The sequence below is a fragment of the Condylura cristata genome, unplaced genomic scaffold (assembly GCF_000260355.1).
Source record: "Condylura cristata isolate star-nosed mole 26May11 unplaced genomic scaffold, ConCri1.0 scaffold00003, whole genome shotgun sequence".
NCBI classification, from domain to species: domain Eukaryota; kingdom Metazoa; phylum Chordata; class Mammalia; order Eulipotyphla; family Talpidae; genus Condylura; species Condylura cristata.
The window spans coordinates 19,274,999-19,294,718 of record NW_004567104.1 but is presented as its reverse complement, the minus strand read 5'-3'; the positions used below and the strand labels follow the sequence as shown (position 1 = coordinate 19,294,718).

Sequence of the window (19,720 nt, the reverse complement as noted above, 5' to 3'; positions counted from 1 at the left end):
GTAGTAGTTACATGTTTTTGCTCTTAGTAGAAACAAAATTCATCTGATTTTTCTTCACCTCAGCTTTCCATCTTCTCTTTCATCCTTTATTTTTCTGGCTAGAGATCCTTTTTCTTAAGTTGATAGAAATTTAAACTTGGATGACATACTCTTAAAAATCAGATGATTTGTTTGGTGTCTTCATGGTGCCTAAGAAAAAGGGGTAGGGATGTTATAACTCGTACATAGGCTTGGGGGAAAAGGCATGTCTGTGTCATCCTCTCCAGTTTTACTCTAGCACAGCCTTTGAGGTGAAAGAATTTATTACATCTCCCCAGAAAACAAGATGAGATTTACTGTGGATACAGAACAGGGCAAAAAGAAAAAGAAAAAAAAATTGGTACAAGTGCATTGTAAAAGGAGGAGAGGGTATTTATTAGACTTTGCAGGAATGGAATTCTTTATTAATACTTGGCCTACCAGGAAATTATTTTACCAGTTTCTGCCAGGTATCACTCATTAGCTTTTATGTTGTTGGAAATAGACATCTGTAGCCCTTTTGTAAAATATGTTGATACTACCCTGTATAGTGGAAACCTAACCCATTAAGCTAGTTAAAATAGTTTATATGTATTGACATTTATTATCTATGATTTCACTTGTGTAATTTTGTTAGTTTGTCTGGATAAGACATTTTATGGGGTCCTCATTGGACCTTGTAAACACAGTACTGTGAAGCTGTCCTTAGCCAGCCACTGCAGCATGAGTTCAATCCCCAGCCAGGGAACTGACCCACATGGTTAGCAGACTCACTCTCCTCAGCAGTGAATTTCAGTAGATCTGCCTGTTCTGCTCCCCGCTCTGTCTCTGTGAATCCTCTCACCCCTGCACCTCTGGTCTGTACCCCAGTTCTTGAATGCACAAATAAATCTTTAGAAAAAGACATTTTTTTTTTTTTATTTATTTATTTATGCATACAGACTGGGGTACAGGCCAGAGGTGCAGGGGCGGCGAGAGACTTCACCAGAGACAGAGTGGGGAGCAGAACAGGCAGATCGATGAAGTACACTGCTGAGGGGAGCAGCGGGCGGGTCAGGAGAGGTCTGCCACGCCATGTGGTCTCCTCCTGGGCAGGCGGGAATTGAACTCATGCGGAAGTGGCTTTGGCTTCTCAGTGTTGTGCTTTAACCCACTGCGCCACCAGGGAGGGCCAGAAAAAGACATTTTTTTTTTTTTAAAGATTTATTTATTTATTCATACAGAACTGGGGTACAGGCCAGAGGCTCAGGGGCGGTGAGAGGCTTCACCATAGACAGAGTGGGGAGCAGAACAGGCAGATCGACGAAGTACACTGCTGAGGGGAGCAGCGGGCGGGTCAGGAGAGGTCTGGCTCGCCATGTGGTCTCCTCCGGGGCAGGCGGCAGGCGGGAATCGAACTCATGCGGAAGTGGCTTCAGATTCTCAGTGCTGTGCTTTAACCCGCTGCGCCACCAGGGAGGGCCGAAAAAGACATTTTTAATCCACTCCTCACCTTTCTAATATCTTGCGTTCTGACAGGAAGTTATTAGAGTAAAACACTCACTTTCTGACTTACAGAAAGAAGTGACTTGAATTGGTTTTTTTCTTTCTCATCTCAATAAAAATAATTCCAAGTCTCAGCGATAAGAGCAATAGATTTAATATTACATAATAAAGCCCCAAATAATACTGATTATTTTGTTGCCTCCTTTTAGGAGAATGTGGGAAAATTACAATAAAAAAGATTTAATTAGGGGTCCTACCCCGGGGCACAACGGGTTAAAGCACAGCACTTCCATAAAGCTATCTGCAGCCATTTAAGCACAGGTTTGGTCCTGGATCCCTGGTCTGGGAGCTGAACCACTTGGCTAGCAGACTTCTCCTGTCTGCCTGCTGCTCCCCTCAGTATGTTCTTCTGTCTGCCTGTTCTCCCCACTCTCTCTGGGAATGCTCTCACCATCCCTGCACCTCTGCCCTGTACCCCAGTTCTGTATGCATAAATAAATAAATCTTTAAAAAATTTAATTAAAAAGAAATTTCTGTAATGTGGCCTGTAGTTAATTTCTAGTACTTTTTACAACATTATACACTGATGGTCATTGGTGATCCCAGTGACCCTCAATATTTCCTTGATCTTCAAAAGATTAATGTTAATATATTGTTTTTCTTTAAGGAAAAAGGTGTACGGATTTTAAAAAATAGGTTTTAATAGCAAAATTTGAAGTAATTTTAAACAAAACATCTCTTCTTTGATTTGTTGTAATTCAATAATCTTGAGGAAATTTTTTTTTTGAGTTTTAGTTTTATTTATTTATGCATACAAGAACTGGTGTGGGGAGGGGGCGGTAAGAGTATTCACCAGAAACAGAGTGGGGAGCAGCAGGCCAAGACAGGAGAGGTCTGCTGTGCCATGTGAGTTAGCTTCCTGGCTGGGGATTGAATTCCTACCATAGTGGCTCCTGGTAGCTTGATAGCTCTGAGATTTAACCTCTTGTACCACCAAGGAGGTTCAAGGAACTATTTTTCAAGAGGGAAGAATCATAGATATTTTTGTGATGTGTCACATAATGGGATATGAGTTATCTGGTGTTCAGAGGTAATAGTGAAGTAACAGGAGATTCGTGATAATAGTATTTAAATTTTAATGAAGAACATAGGTTAAGATTTTTAATCTGTAATCCTAAACAGTATTTTCAGAGAGGGGAAGAGGTTAGACTGTAGGGCATGACCATTTTTATGTATTTCAAGAGATAGGATTGGTTTTCACAATTTGTTTTGCTTAGCCTTATTTTTACTCTAATAGGTGGAAATAATTTGTATCATTGGTAGTGTTTTTCCTGAAACTCTTAATGGGTTTATAAATAAATGCAAAAAGTAGTGTGGTTTATGAAAAGATTACTAAGATGTAAATTCATTATAGACTGTGTTTGTTGCATTTTAAATAAGTTTATTTTTACATCATCTTGTGCATTTTTTCATCTCAGTTGTAATCCACGTGGGCTTCCCATCCCCAAATCACCCATGTGCCATCACCATAGTCTAGTGCATTTCCCTCCTTTCACTGTTTTTGATCCCATTCCCTTAGCCCGGGTGTTTTTGTTTTTTTTTTTTTTAATTTTAATATCATAGTTTGTTTTTACATCATTTTGTGCCTTTTTCCATCTCAGTTGTAATCTCCGTGTCACCTGGGTATTTTTTAACCTCCTGGATCTATTTTATCACTATAATCAGGAGGGTTGGGGTTTATGATTTTGTCACTATGTGCCAGATGAAAGATGCTGTAGTTCTCAGATATATTGCTTAAATCACAAAACTCTATAACTATTAATGTGTGTGTCCCATTCAAGTGCTTTTTCACCTCATTTGCAGTAATAGCTTAATTGATATTAGGCCCTGAGAAGTGGAAGATTTATGGAGGTTGAAATTGCACAGGAGACTAGCTTGAGTAGAAGAGGAAGGAGAAAACATGGTCTTTGATACTAGGAATGCAGATGGCCTAATGCCTTGCTTCATTTTGTTTAAGGCTCAGGTAGATGTAAAATGAATCTGTGTTAACATAAGGCAAATGAGAAGAGATTGGAGAAAGTGTCTGTTAAGCTTATATAAGGGAAAAAGGCTTTTCAGGGGGAAAAAGAATTCTATTAAAAGTTACCTTGATTAGAAGGATGCAATGTATTCATTTTTTACTGCTTCTAGTTTGAGTGGAAAACATGAGAAAATTGTATTGATAATTTATTGATAATTAATTTATGAACATGACCAGGATATAAAGTATTCATGTCTCACTTTTTTTTTTTTTTTTTTTTTTTACATTTGTGGTCTCACTTTTGATAACAATAGCAAAAGACAAGAGGGTGGGGTTGAGAGAATTGTCATTATAGTGTGTTTTAGGAGTGTAACAGCTACCTGTTAATCTCTTTGTTCATAGAGGTCATTTGTCCAAGTTGGTAGATAATGTTACCTTCTCCATTACTCCTTAATATATCCTTTGTGCTTGATCAAGGTTTTTTGTTTGCTTTATGATAGTTTTCTTTTTTAAGGTAATGTTGGTTTTTATTGTTTGTATTTTGGATTGATTAAGGTTTTGAAAGTAGCTGTATTTCCCACTTAGAGCCTTCTCAAGATCCACTTTTAGAAGAAATACAGGCTAGTTAAACTTCCTTTGTGTAGCCTAGTTTTCTTATTCAAAATAATAGCAAATTTTGTATTGTTTTTAAAATTATCATTTTGACTAATAGTAGATGAAAATAAGTCTAGAACTAAAATGTCTTAACATTTTTGGGGAAAATATGTTAGGAATGACTAGTCAGACATCAAAATAACTTAGTCTTATGTCATTTTACATAGTTTCAGTTTATTTTCTGGTTTCAATAGAACAAGTTGAAATCATCGCAGAAGGATAAAGTTCGTCAGTTTATGATCTTCACACAATCTAGTGAAAAAACAGCAGTAAGTTGTCTGTCCCAAAATGACTGGAAGTTAGATGTTGCAACAGACAATTTTTTCCAAAATCCTGAACTTTATATACGGGAGAGTGTAAAAGGATCACTGGACAGGAAGAAGTTAGAACAACTATACAATAGATACAAAGGTGAGTGTTTGCTTGTGACTTTATTTTGAACCAGATTTCCAAAGTTACATGATTCTTGTGAGAAGTCAGATAATATACACAACATAAATTGGGCGGGTGTATCTAAAAGTAAAACTTAGAATTACTTCAAGAGATCTGAGAGAATTTATTTTCCTCTTTTCAATAAAAAATTCTTAGTCTCTTTATTCCCCTCATGTTCCAATTTGGGATTAGGACTGGGGTTTTCCCTCATTTTCATTACATTTAATTAAAACTGATTTTAAGAAAAATTGCATAGCTTAACGTTTAGAGAATTATAAGTAATATATATTTTTAAAACATTAAAAATCTTCATAATTGATGAGTAAATAGTTAACTAATAGATAATAGTTTCTATAACTTTTTATCCTCCTGAGGGAGTCAGTATTTAATAATTTCATGTGGATCTTTTTATGATCATTTAGATATGCATATACAGAGCTTATTTGAAAATTTTCCAAAAATGGGATTAATTATATTTTATGTGTAACTTTTGTACAAAAGTCAAAGGACATGAGAATTTTTTATTCCTAGAGATGTTAGTAAGTCACATTGTATAGCTGTGTATATGTGCTTTCTTCCTTGTTGTCATTACATTTAACTTTTTGCTGTCTGATAAGTAAATAAAAATAGTTGCATTTTATCTATTAATGTGAGCAGCAGGTACTTATATTGTTAAGATTAGAGCTGAATTTCAGAGTTCAAGTTTTTTCTAATAAAAATCCTATATCCCTGTGTAGGAATATCTGATTTTATGAATGTGTGTAAATGTGGGATGCTTTTCACTTGATTAAATACAACTTTCAAAAATCAGTATCTGTCTGTACATACCCTTCTAGTCATCTGAAGAATTCTATTTTGAGGGGAAAGTGGCATTAAGCATTATAGATGGAAAATATCTGTTAAAGTAATATTGCTTATGTCTTTGGTCTACTTAATGGAACATAAAGCATTACTTTTCTCACTTTTAGGAATAGCTTCATGAAGTATGACACTACTTTAATATTGTATTATTATTTTTAAAGATCCTCAAGATGAAAATAAAATTGGAATAGATGGTATTCAGCAGTTCTGTGATGACTTGGCACTCGATCCAGCTAGCATTAGTGTGTTAATTATTGCATGGAAGTTCAGAGCAGCAACACAGTGTGAATTCTCCAAACAGGAGTTCATGGATGGCATGACAGAATTAGGGTGAGTATATAATTGTATAGGAAACTAGGTACATACTTTGAGAATTATTTTGTAACAGAATTATGTTTTGACTTTTTAAATGTAAATTTAAAATTATACTGGCCCACAAACATTGATATAAGTAGAAATGGGCTAGTAAGCTAGTTCTTACCGTGGTTATGTGGTTTTCTGGATTTATCAAGTTATCTGTAGTTAATACAGTCTTTTCCATTTGCATTATATTTTTATGATTTGTTTCTAAGGGAGGTTCACTAGAATTTTAATAATATGGATAAGTGAAGTGAACTAGTTTTAATTCATTTCCTAATAAAGTCTTTGAATCCTAATTTACGATTGAACTCCTAGAACTTAAAATTTTGGAAGTTACTAAACATTTTTTTGTTCCACTTAACACCTTGATCATTGATTAGCTAAATATCTTGAGATCAGTAGATTGAAAAGTTGTTTATCTTTGACCTCTACTTAAGTGAGGCTGCAGAAGTCTTCAGTTTGTGGATAAGTAACAGGCTGCCCATTCTGTTTTTAGTAGGTAACTATTGAATAATAATAGCTAACATTTATTGAACATTTATTTCAAGAGCTGTGCTAATTAATAAGTACTTCATCAACCTCTTTACAATTTGTGAGAATAGTGTTTATATCTCCATTTTAGAGATGAGGAAGCTGAAGTGCAGAGAAATGGTAGAATAGAGTAGTATTAGAACTGGGATTTGAACCCAGTTTCTGATATTTGAGCTTGAGGGAACACTGTAAATTACTGTCCAGACAAGACACAAAACCATATCAGTTGTTTGAACAGGAAAATTTTTAAAAATTATTTTATTGTGTAAAAGAGGTAAAACAAAACTCAAAGGTATAACAGGTGGCAGTTCCAAGAAGCTCTCACTACTCCCTGGGATTTAGGAAAGTAATAAGGAAGAAACTTAGAAACTTAGTAGATCCCCAAAAGGCGGAGAGATTCAGGGCTCAAAGGAGTGGTTCAAACTGTGCCGGCGTATGATGCCTGCCTCGTCTGCTTCTCTGGTGGAGGAGAGACTGGCTAGAAGCTGCTTGTTGTGGAGCCTTGCATGATATCACCCATTGGTGAATGCTGTGGACACCTCCCAGTATGCTGAATGAACCCTTCCTTATCCTCTTACAGTAAAACAAACTCAATTAAGGAAAGCTCTTACTGCCTTTCCAGCCTTGCATTGCCCTCTGTTGGTAGAACCTATCACTAAACCAGCTCGCCAGAAAAGAAGTTTCGCAATTTGTATTCCATTAGAGTCAAAGTAGGGCAAAAAGGATGTGTATAAACTGACTAGCAATAAAGTAATGCATGGCCTTGATGCTATGTTATCCTAATCCTGAACTTGCTAGCACAATTTCATTAGAACTTAGCTTTTTAATTTGAAACTGAATTCATGTAAGATACAGTGAACTTCCAGGTCAGAATTATAATTTACAGACTATTAATCTGTAAGATGATAAAAAAATAGAAGGAAAATTAAAGTTAAAAATAACATGGGAAAAAAGTTGGATGGTTGGCTATGGAAGCTATAAGAAATAAAATATTTCTACCTTAAGGTTATTATGGAAAGTAAGACTTGGTGTTTAATATTCTAAAATCTTTGAAAGTTCGGTGCCTATCAGATACAGAAAAGTCTTAACATTGATTTGAGATCAGTTCATTTGGAGATGGTAGGGGATCCAAGCAATGGTTATTATAACTATACTTTGTATATAACAAGAGGCTAAGTTTTCAAGAGGAATGCCTCCACATCCAAGTAAAAGACTGCTTTCATTTACTTTGGATTTGTTACCATGTAAGAAGTATCTACTACTTAAACTAGTGATTGTTACACTGATTACCATGCATTCTCCTCTACATATAGTAATTGACTTTTATAATACCATTGTATTGATAGTCCAGTGGATTATATAGTTAAACATAGTAGCCCATTTCTCTTAAAAATAGTAATTATTTCTAATATTGATCACTCTAGACCTTCTGTTCTTCCAGCTAATCCCATTCTTGTTTATGTAATATTAAAAGATGAAATTTCAACTATCTAATTTTTAAAAAAGAAATTCTATGAAATATAAGCTATCATAGGAATAAGTTAAGTCCTTAATTTATAGTGAAAAGGTTTATCTTTTATAAACTTAATTTTACAATGTAGATGTGACAGCATAGAAAAACTAAAGGCCCAGATACCCAAGATGGAACAAGAATTGAAAGAACCAGGACGATTTAAGGATTTTTACCAGTTTACTTTTAATTTTGCAAAGAATCCAGGACAAAAAGGATTAGGTAAGAATTTTTAAAAATTATATTTGGTGTTTCAAATATATTCAAATACATTGACAGTGTTATTTTTGTTTGGTAACAGAAAATTATGTTCTGAGACTATAATCATGAAAATACCAATTACTGAAAAACCGCGAGAAGCAGTGAACGTCTAGTTATTGAGAAATGCCATGCATATTCAGTAATAGGGTATCTGAATACCATATGTGAACCGCTGCTTATATTTCAGTTTTAGGAGTACAATATAGAGAGTAAATAGTTGCTAAAATTCCACTGATATGTATGTATACTTATTTATTTAGCCAGGTAAATCTAGTTTTGGTTTTTTATTTGAAAGCTATAAAAAAATAGTAAAGAAGACAACTGTTACAGTCTTATCCAGAAATAACCAGTTAACAGTTTAAATCCATTAATTTATACTGCAGTTTAACTGCATTATAGTTTTTAATTTTGGGGATGACTAGAAACATGGAAGTACAAGCTACAGCGTAATTTACAGTTTACTTAGAAATATTGGACAGCAGATAATGTAAATTAATGAACTTGTGTGTGAGGTTATTAGATAAAAGAAGAAATGAGTAAAACTAGTAATACCGGGGAATACTTACTGGCAAGATGAATGTGAACTTAAAGGATTTGGTGTTTGAGTAAGAGAAAGTAAAAGGTGTCCAATGACAGGATAGTAAATTAAAGTTTCAAATTTTAGAAATATGTTTGACTTATTTGTGGAAGAGAGAAAAATTTTATTTCATTTACTGTAGATTCTTGTTTGGATATTAAATTGGTAAGATACAGTAGGCTTAATAATGACAGTCTTCATGGTTAAATAGGACAGGGAAGTTTAAATTGGAGTATGTGGGCAGTGGGGGATGCCATGAGGAATTTGGTGATGTCAGTCACTTCCATTTAATGTGAGCTTTTAGGTGTCTGGCACCTGAAATAGAATGCCTCATTTAATGTTTTAACAACTTTGTAGTTTTCATTCTTTCATTCAGTAGTTCATGTGTCAGTAATACAGTGCTAGCCATTTTTTTATCCTTATTTTGTAGATGTGGTAACCAAGATTAGAAAAGTTAAATCATATACCCAGTGATGGAAATCGGTGGGATTTGTTTGTTTTTGAAGACTCTGTGTGTGTGTGTGTGTGTGTGTGTGTGTTGGGGAGGCTAAAAAGACCTCCTATACTAATCCTTTATATTTCAGATTGGAGAATAAAACATTGAGAAACTGATTATGTGAATAGGCATTAAGTAGAGGAAGTGATTGGAAAAACAGAGTGGAATGACTAAATATACATTTGCATTGGGAAATTGGCCTAGAGTGACTAAACCTGACTGAATTTACAAAAACATATAAAGCAGAATTCTAAATAATAAAGCTCTTTTTCAGTTTAGATTCTCTAGATTAGATTTTATTCTTACATTAAAAATTCCTTATTTTGTAGGCCAAATAAAGCTGGGGTCATTTCTGTTGCCATTAGCTAATTGGGCTATTTCTTTTTCGTTTCCTCTTTACTTCAACAAATAAAAACTGATTAAAGTCTTTGAATTTGCGTGTATATACTAAAAATGATTACTTTTGTTGTGTTTAGAAATGTAGTACAATATTTTGATAAGATTATGCAAAAATGTTATGAATATCAAATGTGGTTTTAAAAGTGCTTAACCTCCTTTTTAGTTATATGTGTACCCATTACTGGAACACAAAGTAAAAACCATTTTTGGGTAAATATGTAGTTTTGGTATTGCCTCTTCAGTTTTCGTTATGTGTAGTGAAGATACTACAAAATTAAATTTTTATTTATATTTAATATATGGATATGGTAAGTTGGAATTTTAGATTACAGAAACAACCAAAAAAGGTTATGCAGAATTAGCTTAAAAGCTATGTTTATTCTAATTAATATTGAGTTTAAGAAAAATGTAATATTAATTTATGGATATAGTTTGTTTTGTAACATGAAGAGTTCTGGAAATTGGTTGTACAACATTGTGAGTGCACCTAACACTACTGAACTGTACATTTAAAAATCATTAAGATGGTAAATTTTGTGTATTTAGCCAAAATTTAAAAAGTTTAAAAAGCATAGAATATATTTTATATTGACATAAAATGTGAACTTCAGTTTATAGAAATATATCTATATTAGCTCATCACTTGTAATAAATATATTCCACTGAAAGCAAAATTGTAAAAATAGTGCTTCAAAATCATCAGGCAACTATAGAATGAGACATATTCTGTAGGGGAGGACTAGGGAAAAGGATCAGGAAGGGATTGGAAGACCGCAAGGGACTATGGTGTTGGCACATGGGGAATTTCACGGGGAAATCATACAGAGTACAAAAATAAAGGATATGATGGATATATTTACAGTTTTTTTAATTAAAAATATAAAATAATGCAAAGTATAGGTGGGAGGGAGGTACATAGAAACTTCCTGTACTTTCCTGCTCAATTTTCTATAAACCTAAAAACTAAAGTCTCAATTAAAATAACAAAAACTGTAATAAGAGATAAATCATGTTTTTTTTTTTGTTTTGTTTTGCATTGTTATTGGGTGTAAAGAAATAAAATGACTTGCTTAATTGAAAATTAAAAAGAACACAGTTTTCTTGCTGGCCTTCCTAAGGGCTCACAGGGCTCTTAAATTACAGTATTTTGGCAGAGAGGAATTAGAACCTTATAGGGAGGAGGTAAGACTCAAAACAAATTGGGAAAGAGTGACAGTGACAGCACTGTGGTTTATTTATAAATAGTTGTTCTAGTTATCATGAGACCTAGTGTTACCCATATTTCCTCATTCTTTATACCGGTAATTTCTTGTGGGATCAGGATGGAGTGCTTCCTTTATCATCATTTATTTCAATTTCCTGCTGTTTCTGTAGTTGTCTGAATATTAACTTTGAGAGAGATTTCATAAATTTCTTTAAATCTAACCAATCCAGAGTAGCATTTGTATCTGATGGGTATGTAGCTTCTGCTTTTGAACTTCTAGAGACTCGACACATTGTTTTAGGAGTGGTCCATTGTAAACTGTCTATTGTAATTACAGAATACTCTTACTTGTTAGTTTTCTTAAGTCACAGAATAGCTTACTTGGGCTGGAATTTCTTCCTTATTAAGCTAATATCTTTGTTTTTATAACTGATACCATTGTTCTTGTCTAGTATCTAGCACATAAGAAATCTAAGCATTTAAAATCACTCTCACTTACCCTTCTCCTTTATTTCCTTGCCAACATTCTAGTTATTTTAACTATTCTTCATTGGAAGAGAACTTTGTTGTTCTTGTTACTATCACCCTTAGACATATTACCAGTTTTTCAATTTCTGTCAAAATAGAGCTCTTAATGCTGAACATAAAACTCCAGGAGATTGTTTAAAGTAGAACACCACATTTCTGTTTATTCTGTTAATTTGATCAAATTAATTTATTCTGTAGCAACCCTGAATTTTTAGTAGACTGACATCCCTAAGTTATCCTGTGAACTGGGAGCTTCAATTAGAAACTCGTACCTGTGCAGTCAGTTTAAAAGTTTTTACCATCATTTAAATATTAAACACTTTCTTAATATTTAAGCAATTTTATAGTGTTTTAAAAGAGTATTTTCATCTATTTAGTTCCACTTGATCCTCATAACAACTGTTCGAGCTAACTAAACAACATTGTCTTCTTCTTAAAGATGCGAAAACTCAGTGGTTGGAGAAGCTAACTTATTAAGGTTACATGACTTGAATTGGTAGAACTGGAATTCAACCTCAGATCTCCTTATTCCACATTTTATTATAGTGTGCTAATTGTAATATTTCTAACAAAATAAGACTCTATGAATAGAATTTTTAATCACCTTTCTATCCTCCCTAGTGAATTGACAACATCTTGTTTTCCTGAGGGAGAATAGTTTGGTTTCAGTTCATTTCTGTGTTCATCCAGCACACAATTGATCATCTTTTATGAAATCCTTCATTGTGCATGTTGATTCCACTTGAAAGAATAACATTTGCATTTCAATTTTACTATAAAGTCTTAAGGATTCATTCTGCAAGTATCTCAATTTTAGGAAATGCTATTATTAGGGCTTGCTTTTTTCTCTATTTCCCTTCCATTTATTCTGACTCCTGCTGTTGCTTCCTGTTACTTTATTTAATTTTCATTCTGTCCAGTGCTGCTTCAGAATCTGTAATAATTTTTAAATTATCAAAAATAAATAACAGTAATAGTAAGGATTCAAGTAATGTGTACCAGGCACTCTCCTAAATATTTTATGCATATTAATTCATTTAGTCCTTATAACAACCCTTTGAGAGTAGGTATTGCGGTTATTTTAAATGGAATTACAGAAAGGTCAACTCAGTTACTTAACCAGTGCTGGAATTAGGATGTAAGGGGCTACTAAAATTGTTAAACTACCTTTCTCTGGCTAGGTTGTTCTGTCATTTAGACATAACTAGAGGGCATTTTTTCCTAAAGTTGATATTTTATCCCTGTACAACTTAATCTTGTGTGTCTCACTTTTAATTATAACATTAATCTTTTTGAATGAACTTTTTTCATTCAAAGGTATTTATTGACTTTTACTTAGAGCATAGGAGTCAGGAGTTTGTATGAGTTTGCAAAGTTTTCACAGACAATTGATCCTTCAAGGCCAAAAGAAAAAGAATAAGCCAATTTTTAAAAATAATATAATAGTTTATTTTTACATCATTTTGTGGCTTTTTCCATTTCAGTTGTAATCCCCGTGGGTTTCCCATCACCAAGTCACCTGTGTGCCATCACCATAGTCCAGTGCACTCCTCTCCCCAGCTCCCCTTGTTTTTGATCCCATTCCCCACTCCACCCCTGTAAAATGGTTTGGTATATAGTAGTTCATTATTATTATTATTTTATGCCCCTGTTATGAGTGAAATCATCCGATATTTTTCTTTTGCTTTCTGGCTTATTCCACTAAACATGATCCCTTCCAACTGCATCCATGTTGCTGCAAAAGGCATGTGTTTATCCTTTTTGGTTGCTGAGTAATATTCCATTGTGTATATGTACCACATCTTTTTAATCCCGTCATCTACTTTGGGCATTTGGGCTGTTTCAGTGTCTTTCCTATTGTAAACAAAGCAGCAATAAACATGGGGGTGCAGGTATCTTTTTGAATCAGTGTTTTTGTGTCTTTTGGGTAGATACCTAAGGGTGGGGTTGCTGGATCATATGGAAACTCTATTTTTAGCAGTTTGAGAAACTTCCAAACAGTTTTACATAGTGGTTGTACTAGTTTCCATTCCTACCAGCAGTGCAGGAGAGTTCCTTTTTCTTCACATCCTCGCCAACATTTGTTGCTGCTAGTTGTTTTAAGATGTGCCATTCTCACTGGTGTGAGGTGGTATCTCATTGTGGTTTTAATTTGCATCGCCCTTATTACAAATGATGCTGAACATTTTTTCATATGCTTGTTAGCCATCTGCATTTCCTCTTTGGAAAAGTGTTTTTTAAGCTCTTCTGCCCATTTTTTGGTGGGGCTGTTTATTTTTATTGAGTTTTATCAGTTCTTTGAGTATCTTTGTGATCAATCCTCTATTTTTAGTTTTGTGTAAGAAAATTTTTTCCCAATCAGTGAGATGTCAGTCTGTTTTTTTTGTAATGTCTCTTTTGCTGTACAGAAGTTCTTTAACTTGAGTTAGTCCCATCTGTTTATCCTTTCCTTCCCTATTGTTGCATTGGGTGCTGTATCACTGAGGTGTATGTCATGTAGTGTTTGGCCCATCTTTGCTTCCAGGTATTTTATGGTTTCTGTTCTTATGTGTAGGTCTTTAATAAACTTCGTTAGTTTTTGTGCATAATGTGAGGTAGTGAGCTAGTTTCATTTTTTTTGCATGTAGCTTCCCAATTTTCCTAGTACCATTTGTTGAACAAACTTTCTTTGTTCCATTGTATCTTCTTTGCTCAAAGATTAGCTGCTCATAAGCCTGTGAGCGTATGTCTTGTTTTTCTGTTTGAATCCACTGGTCTCTGTGTCTGTTCTTGTTCCAGTACCATGCAGTTTTTTTTTTATTATGGCTTTGTAGTATAGCTTGAAGTTTGGGATTGTGATGCCTCCATTCTCTTTCTTTTTAGTCATGAGAGTTTTGGCTAGAATAAGCCATCTTCAATGTGGAAAGATTAGCAGTTTGGTTGCTCAGAGGTGAGAAACATAGCACCTTTGAGGAACTGCAAGTTAGTTCATTTGACTACAAGTGTAGATTTTGTCCAAAAATAGTAAGATATCACTGCACTTTAATTCTTTTAATAGCCTAAGTTTTTAAGGTTTATAGTGTAATTGAGCAGAAAGTACAAAATATCTCTCATGTCCTCTATATCCATACAAGTATAAATCTTTACCATTATCAAAATCCCCCACTTGAGTGGTACATTTGTTAGTTACACCTACTTTGATGTGTTGTTATCACCTAAAGTCCATAGTTTACATGAGGGTTCACTCTAGATGTTGTCTTTCTTTGTGTACATGTATCCACTTTTAAGCATCATACAGAGAATAGTTACTATCCTAAAAGTCCTCTGCTTCATTCTTTTCCTCCCTCTTAACCCCTGATCTTTTTATTGTTTCCATACTTTTGTCTCTTCTAGAGTGTCATGTACTTGGAATCATACAGTTTATACCTTATGGATTGGTTTCTTTCACTTAGTAATATTAATGTGCATTTGCATGTACATACATACTTTTTCCTGACTTTAAAGCTTATTTTATTTTAGCACTGAATAATAATCCATCACCTGGTTGTACCACTGTGTGTGTGTGTGTGTGTGTGTGTGTGTGTATCTATCTGTTCACCTATTAAAGGACATCTTGGTTCCTCCCAAATTTTGGCAATGATGAATAAAGCTGCTGTAAACATCTTGTGCAGGTTGTGTAGACATACAAGTTTTCATTCATTTGAGTAAATGCTGAGGAGCGTGGTTGCTGGATCATATGGTAAGAGTATGTTTAGTTTTGTAAGAAACTGCCAAACTGTCTTCCAAGTGGCTGTACCATTTTGCATTCCCACCAGCAATGAATGAGAGTTCCTGTTGCTTCACATCCTCGCCAGCATTTGGTGTTGTCAGTGTTTTGGATTTTGGCCATTTCAAAAGGTGTGTAGTTGTACCTCATTGTTGTTTTTAATTATTGAATAATTTTAACATGGAAGTGACACTAAATTTACATGGCTGAAAGGGCTTTCTGAAAGCTGTGTGGTCCTTTAAAATAAGTGGAGAAAGAGAGAGACTGTGAAGCTGTCAGAATTATGTGGACATGAAGAAGACCCTGACAGTGGGGTGGTGATGGAAAAGAGAGATGATTTAAAAGGTACACAGAAGACAAAGTGAGAGAGCTTCTATTGGAAATATTTGTGAGAAAAAATGGAGTTTCCTTAGTGATTCTTAACACTAAGGTGGTATTTGGAGACGTGGAATTGGGGAGGTATTTTTTGGTTGCCAAAATGACAGGGTTTCTACTGGCATGAGAAGGGCTAAAAACGTCCTGCAGTGCACAGAACAGTTCCTCACAATGAGAAATTGTGTTTCACTGAGAAATGCAGTAGGATGATGGCACTCATTGAAGAGAGGAGTACTAGATTTATAGAGTTTAAATAATGAGTTCAGTTTGAGCCCTGTTGGTTATGGATACCCAAGAGGAAGGTGTCCTCACAGAATTAGATATATGAACCCAGAATTTAGAGATAATAAGTTTCAGACTTAAGAGTAGGTAGAGGTAGTGGTTGAGTGTATAATGTGAAAAAGATAAAAGATTGAAAAAAGTACTTAGAGAGGCAGAATAAATGGTTGTTGTTGACACACATTGCCACGGAATACCAATATTTAATGGATGTATGGAGGAAGAGGTGTTGGTAAAAGAGAATGAGCTAGCCATAGAGGACTATTAGAGTGCTATTATAAAGCTGAAGGAAGTGACAATCCTGTCCAGTTAGGTGTGTTCAAATCTGTCATGCCTGGCAGGAGGCCAAACAAATTAAGGGCATATTTAGAAGTATCTAGTGACCTCCAGAGACTACTTTCAGTGTGGTGAGTGATGGGCATAGACGCTGGTTTATGGAATTAAAGGAGTTATGTGGGAGGTGAGGAAATGGAGCAATGAATGTAGGTTACAAAAAAATTCTCTTGTACAGCCAGAACTTTCAAACATCATACCTGTATAATCCCACTCTTGTCAAATTCTTACTTCAGTGCACCGGCCAACAAAGTGGCACTTATAGGTATCTCATAGTTTGCAGTTATTTGAATATTTCATCATCTTATCCTTAGTTTGTAAAGAATTAGTTGTAAAGGAAAAAACTGCTCACAATAACAAGTTTAGTTCTCATACATTTAATATATTTGAAATTAAGAAGGAAATCACTGTTCAAGCTAACAGTAGTAAATCTTACGGTTCATACTAATAACAGCAATTAGTGAACAAAAATTAGACAGTTAGGTTTAGTTAGTGAAGAAAAGAATAAAATTCAATAACTTGCAAGGAATACTGGTTAGAGAACTTTAAAGAGTGCAAAGATTAAAAAGAGATTGTCATATTTCTAGTTCTCTTAAAACATGGGAATTTGCATTTAAGTTTCAGAAATTATTTTAGGAGCAGATTTTATATAGCAGTAGAGGACTCCATGTGCTACTAATATTGTTAAGGGTAGGAAAAAGAGTATAGTTGTAAGGGAATAGGGAATCGGAGAGCCAAGAAAGATTTTTTAAAAGTAAGTGATAACCTGAATAACCTATTTTTTTTAATAGGTGGGTATAAATCAGAATACAGGGATGGCAAAATTCAAGAAGTTGGGTAATAGGGAAATTAGTAAATAAGATGATTTGAAAAGGCAGAATAGTATTGGATCTGTTATAGTAGTGTACATTTCTGCGTAGGAGGAAAAAAGAGATACCTTTCCATTGAGTTTAAAGGAAGACATGATTTCAAAGGTAAGTGAGAACATGTGGAAGCATCAGGGCTTCATTCAGCAGTTTCTGAATGCCTGTTTTGTATTTCAGTGTATAAATTTAGGGATGTGTAGTCCCTTTCCTTGATGAATTAGGTCCAGTGAAAATGGGTGGATTTTTTTGCCTTTGGGCCTTTGAGGTAGGATATGTACCTTTTTGGAATTGTTCTCATGATTATCAAGCGGTTTGGCGATTATAGTTAAAAGGACTTCTAAGTTAGTTGGGTGCTAACTTTTCCTGTCGGGGGGTGTAAAAGCTCATAAAAGCTTTTACTCATAAAAGCTAGATACTTTCTTAACTACTTTGGTTCCTTGTAAGAGATCATGGTTCGTTCTCTGTTATATATGTGAGAGAGGTAGTTCTTTGTCATGTGATAAGATGTTTTTTAATGTTCTCTCTGCTCCAAACCCAATTAAATAGCCAATTATATCATCTTCTTAGAATGTTTTCTAAAACAAATATTAATTTATTACTAATTTAAAAATTTATATTCTTAATGGTTTCCTTGAAGTCTGGATTGATCAGTCAACAACTTGGAATATCAAACTGGGTAGTTGTCCTTTGCATGGCAACCTGTAAGGTATATATCAGTGATTCTCAATTGGGAGCAGTTTTTCTCCCAAGGAATCTTTGCCAGTATTTGAGACATTTTTAGTTTGTTGCCACTAGGGATTAAGATGGAACTGTTACCAACAATCTAATGAGTAGTGACCAGAGATGTTGCTGATGCTGCAGTACATAGGATAGCCTTCCACAATAAAAAATCATCTGGTGCAAAATGTCAAAGGTCCAGAAACACTGGTGTACATAAACATTTGAATACTTGTGAGCATACTTATCTACTTACCTAGTTTTTAAACTTCAGAAAACCCCATGAGGTAAGTGGTATCCCTTTTGCCTTGAAGGACTATTCATTGCAGTCCCCTTCCTACCTTGAAAAGGGGTTGGTGACAGAGGCAGAACACAGTTTTGGACTTAACTTCACTGGGAAATTCTTAACACATAAATATTCGAGACCTTTTAATTTTTAAACGGTTTTCTTTAGTCTTACCTTTTTTTTTGTTTGTTTGTTTTTTACAGGAACAAATATTCATGGCATTTGAAATACATAATTTTTTTTTAATATTACAGATCTAGAAATGGCTATTGCCTACTGGAATTTAGTGCTTAATGGAAGATTTAAATTCTTAGACTTATGGAATAAATTTTTGTTGGTAAGTTCATATTTTCTGCAATTCTGTGTTTTTTCTAAAATTTTGCTTTGTTCAGAGATAAATGAACATTTTAAATCATGGTTGACTAATTTTAGATCGTGTAATGAACATAAAATGAGAAATTTGATTGCCAGAAGTTAACATAATTTATTCTATATTGTATTTAATAACATCTTGATGGTTGTCTTAAACTCATTAGTGATTTGGGTTTTTCTTTTTTTTTTTTAAACAATAGGAACATCATAAACGATCAATACCAAAAGATACTTGGAATCTTCTTTTAGACTTCAGTACAATGATTGCAGATGACATGTCTAATTATGATGAAGAAGGTAATGAAGTTTTGTGTTACCAGGTTACTTTTTAACCTGCTTTTTATCACATACTCAAATGTCTTATCTACTTCTGTTTTTCTTGATGTTGCATTTGTCTTCTGTGCTCTTCTATGGCCTGACTTCAGTGTTTTTCAGAAGACCATGACATTATTGATTATCAGAATAGTTTTCTTTATCATTCAAGGAAAGATGACGAATTAGAATAATACAGCAGAAAGAATAGAAAAAATACATTAGGTAGAAACTCTTAAAAAGCTAGAATTTTGAAAGTCATGTCAGTGGACATATTTACGATGGTATACTTTATTAGGGGAAGGGATATTTAAAAAATGAAGGATTCTATCAAAATATTAACTCATGTTTTGTTCTTTCTTTCTCCATTTTTTCCCCCCAGGAGCATGGCCTGTTCTTATTGATGACTTTGTGGAATTTGCACGCCCTCAAATTGCTGGGACAAAAAGTACAACAGTGTAGCACTAAAGGAACCTTCTAGTATGTACATAGTCTGTACAATAAATACAACGGAAAATTGCACAGTCAATTTCTGCTGGCTGGACTGAACTGAAGATCAATCCTCACCATTCAGACTGAGGGTTGAGACAAAACTTTAAGGATACATCTTGGACCATTATCATATTTCATCCTTCTAATGGTGGTTTGGGCTTGTCTTCTAGTCTGGGCCGCTCTAAACATTTATAATTCCAACATTGTGGATTTCATCTTATATCTGTGGATCATCCTAGTTTATTCTCCCATAAGTCTTAGAAGCTTTATGGTGATTATTTTGAGGTTTTCATTCTTGCATAAAGCACAATGCTGTCTTCATCAGAAAACAGTTTGGCATAAGAATTAAACATGAACATCACAATTATAAAAACTTCTAAACTATATGCTTTGGGCTAGTTGCAAAGACTATGCTGATAGCACTTCCAATGAGAGTGATATATTTAAGTGTACTGAATATGGAATGGTGTTTTGGTTTGGGGAAAATTTTTTTTTTTTTTTTTTTTTTTTTTGCAAATCACATGTATTGTTGATGTGAGTAGAGTATCCAATGAAAAATGTCAACCAACGTGAAAAATTTTTAGGGTGACTTGGTGTGCCTACCTGA

At 34.2% G+C, this 19,720-nt stretch overlaps 1 protein-coding gene across 1 annotated transcript; it reads left to right on the top strand.

Moving 5' to 3' along the window:
- Window positions 1–4,256: 4,256 nt before the first annotated feature.
- Window positions 4,257–19,489, top strand: DCUN1D1 (DCN1, defective in cullin neddylation 1, domain containing 1). The gene is made up of 6 exons (XM_004675016.2): window positions 4,257–4,588; window positions 5,632–5,800; window positions 7,963–8,093; window positions 18,192–18,274; window positions 18,510–18,606; window positions 19,004–19,489. The coding sequence occupies exons 1-6, from the start codon at window positions 4,414–4,416 to the stop codon at window positions 19,081–19,083; spliced, it is 735 nt and encodes a 244-aa protein (XP_004675073.1). The 5' UTR covers window positions 4,257–4,413; the 3' UTR covers window positions 19,084–19,489.
- The last annotated feature ends 231 nt before the right edge of the window (window positions 19,490–19,720 follow it).